This window comes from Gossypium raimondii, chromosome 3 (genome assembly GCF_025698545.1).
Source record: "Gossypium raimondii isolate GPD5lz chromosome 3, ASM2569854v1, whole genome shotgun sequence".
In the NCBI taxonomy this organism is placed as follows: domain Eukaryota; kingdom Viridiplantae; phylum Streptophyta; class Magnoliopsida; order Malvales; family Malvaceae; genus Gossypium; species Gossypium raimondii.
The window spans coordinates 4,812,411-4,815,348 of record NC_068567.1 but is presented as its reverse complement, the minus strand read 5'-3'; the positions used below and the strand labels follow the sequence as shown (position 1 = coordinate 4,815,348).

General features: G+C 33.3%; 1 protein-coding gene across 1 annotated transcript; it reads right to left on the bottom strand.

Annotated features, from left to right (window-relative positions):
* Positions 1 to 1,424: 1,424 nt before the first annotated feature.
* Positions 1,425 to 2,181, bottom strand: LOC105796721 (ethylene-responsive transcription factor ERF096). Its single transcript, XM_012626513.2, has one exon. The coding sequence runs from the start codon at positions 2,167 to 2,169 to the stop codon at positions 1,717 to 1,719; it is 453 nt and encodes a 150-aa protein (XP_012481967.2). The 5' UTR covers positions 2,170 to 2,181; the 3' UTR covers positions 1,425 to 1,716.
* Between the last annotated feature and the right edge of the window lie 757 nt (positions 2,182 to 2,938).

Below are 2,938 nucleotides of genomic sequence, written 5' to 3'. Positions count from 1 at the left end.
TCATGTTTCAAAGTCTTATTCATACAATATGGACCCTATAGATTGGCTAAATACGAATCGTACAACAATACAACCTTAGGTAAAATTTTCAGAAAATGCGCCCACACACATGTGTGGCCCGCATGACCTAGCTGATCCAGTTTGTGTGATGTCAACAATCTACTTTTCGACCTTAAGCCACTCGCTTTTTTCGGGTTTTTCGTTACACACTTGGTCAATTTTTTATGCAAATCCAACAGTGAGAATTCCAATACCCTAGAAAAGGCAGTGGCTTAGAACAGCACCTAAATCACCGAAGAACCGTTGCACGCCTCACGTTCTTCTCCTTTCGAAAACCAAAATGCTCAATTCTCACTTTAGCAACTAACCAAAAAAGTTTATTTCTCCATACGAACTTAGGAAATAATTACACTAATTAAACAATAACAACAACCACTTACCAACATGAGCACAACAATCGACTGTGCAGAAAATATGGAAATCAAAATTGAGACAAAAACAAAGAAAGGAATGGCAACAATGAGCAAGCGCGAATAAAGAAAACACGGAGAATGAATGAGAAATTTTTGAGAAAAAAAGAAGTCAAAGAATTTTCTTTGGCAGTAACAATGAGCAAAACCGAAAAGAAGATAGATGAAGGGAATGGGAGCGTGAAACGGCAGAATGAGGGAAGTGGGAGACAGAAAAATTGTCAGAGAGTTTTGGAGAGAAAAATTAGGGAAGTATCTCTCCACTCCCACTAAATCCTACCTTGTTATCATCAAATTTGATTGTTTAGAATTCAAATTTGAACCAAACACTACCATATGGCTGGGATAGACAGGGGAATTTGCAAAAATAAAGTTTTACTACTGAATCAACAGACTCATTCTGTTATTTATTGAACAAAAATAATTTTTAAGCTTAATATCCATAAATAGGGGTTGGAGCAAAAAAATATCAAAGCTTCAAAGAAAAGGATTCAAACCCAGAACCTCACACACACAAGCACAATGCTTAACCATGAAACCAGATTAACCCACATTTATTAATTCTAACAATTCAAAAACACCAATTTTAAGACGTTACAGCATAAGTTTTCAGATAATCCATATTTTTTAATTCATTTCTTCTGAAAGTTATAACAATTATAGCAAAAGGAATTAAACAATGATAGTCCATATGTTATCCGGATTTGCAAGTGAATGTAGACAATGACATGACATTAAATTTTAGAGTCTAATTAAAATTTTAATTAAAATTAAAAGTTTAAAAATTTTAATTAAAAATTAAAAGAAAATTTGAAGTTTAACGAGAATTTCAAAATAAAACTACAATCTTAAATAGGGCTACACCCGTAATGAATGAGCCAAATGTTAGGCTTCATTAATATATATATATATATATAAAACAAAACTAATGTTAAATTATTCAGAAGGGGGGAGTTGGATAAAGGGAAGACATATAATTTCAAGTTATAGAAATGACATGAGGTGTAATAATCCACATTATAGCTATTGTCTTCTACATTAGTATGTGCGCATATATATAAATTTTTTTTAAAAGAACAAAGGGGAAAAAAGGAAACGAGCTTCATGATTAATGGAGTTGACGTAAAGCTATTATCGTTGCTGAAAATGAGTGCTTTAATCAGTTGTGGAGAAGCAAAAATTCAAGATAGTTGACAAGTCAAACCAAGAAGCCAAACAACACTCTTCTTCCTCTTGCCCCATCAACTCACTTTTTTTCCTTGTTTTTCTCTTCATTTTCAAGAAGCTCTTCAAGCAACTTATCATCCAAATACTCAATTTCAAACACTTGTTTCCCTCTTTGATCCATCGACGACGACGAAGAAGAAGAAGAAGAAGCGGCGGAAGACGAGCCACGGTAAGCGGTAGCTCCGCCGCTACCCATTGGATACTCCTGCGGGAAATTAAGAATAGCCAAGTGACCTCTCATTGAATAAGCTGCTCTATCGTAAGCTCGAGCTGCTTCCTCCGCGGTGTTAAAAGTCCCCAGCCAAACACGAGCACCGTGCCTATTCGAATCGCGTATCTCAGCCGCGAACTTCCCCCACGGCCGCCTTCGTACGCCTCGGTATCGAGTCGTCTCGCCCCCTTCTTCCTTTCCCTTAGAACTACTACCCTCCATAACATATATAATAAAAATGTGTGTTTGTATTATCTGCATGGCTTATATTTGTTTGGGGAACAGCATTTTATATGGATAAATTAATTGATTTATGGAATTAAAAGCAGTACTGTAGGGTCCTACAAAATTAAAACAAACATGAAGGAATTTTAAATGGCTGAGAAATGTTTCCGCGTGGTTATCAGAAAGTTTGTTTTGTCCAATGTATCTGGATGGTCAATGTGATGGCTATGGAGTTTTCAGAATCCCTTTTTCTTTTCCTCTCTTTTATGGTGTCACTTCTTAGTAGGTTCGATTCTAAAATTTCGATCAAAAAAGGAAGAGAATGAAAGTGTTCACATTTAAAATAGGATTATTAATCCATTATTACAGACCATAATAGATTGAAAAGAAAAGAGCTTATACGTGGCTACATTTTGTCACATTTACGAAAATATTTTAATTATTTTATTAGAATCGAATTGACTTGTGACACTAACTCAATTAAACATTTTACTTGAATCAAAATAAAACTTTGATATAATTTACATAAAGTCATGATATTGGAATCTGAATCTCAAAATTCACAAAACCTTAACATTGTGTTTAAATTAAGGCTTCATTAGCAAAAAAAAAAAAAAGTGCTTGGTTTGGATTGTATATGACAGGATTGAAAACTCTATTTTGTTATTAATATTTAGAATAATTATTCTATACTATATTTTAGCATGTTGCTATTTTATTCTTAAAAATAATTATCCTAATAATTATTATATTTTATAGTTTTTTTATAAGATTATATATTATAGTTAAATTCAAGTTGAATAAT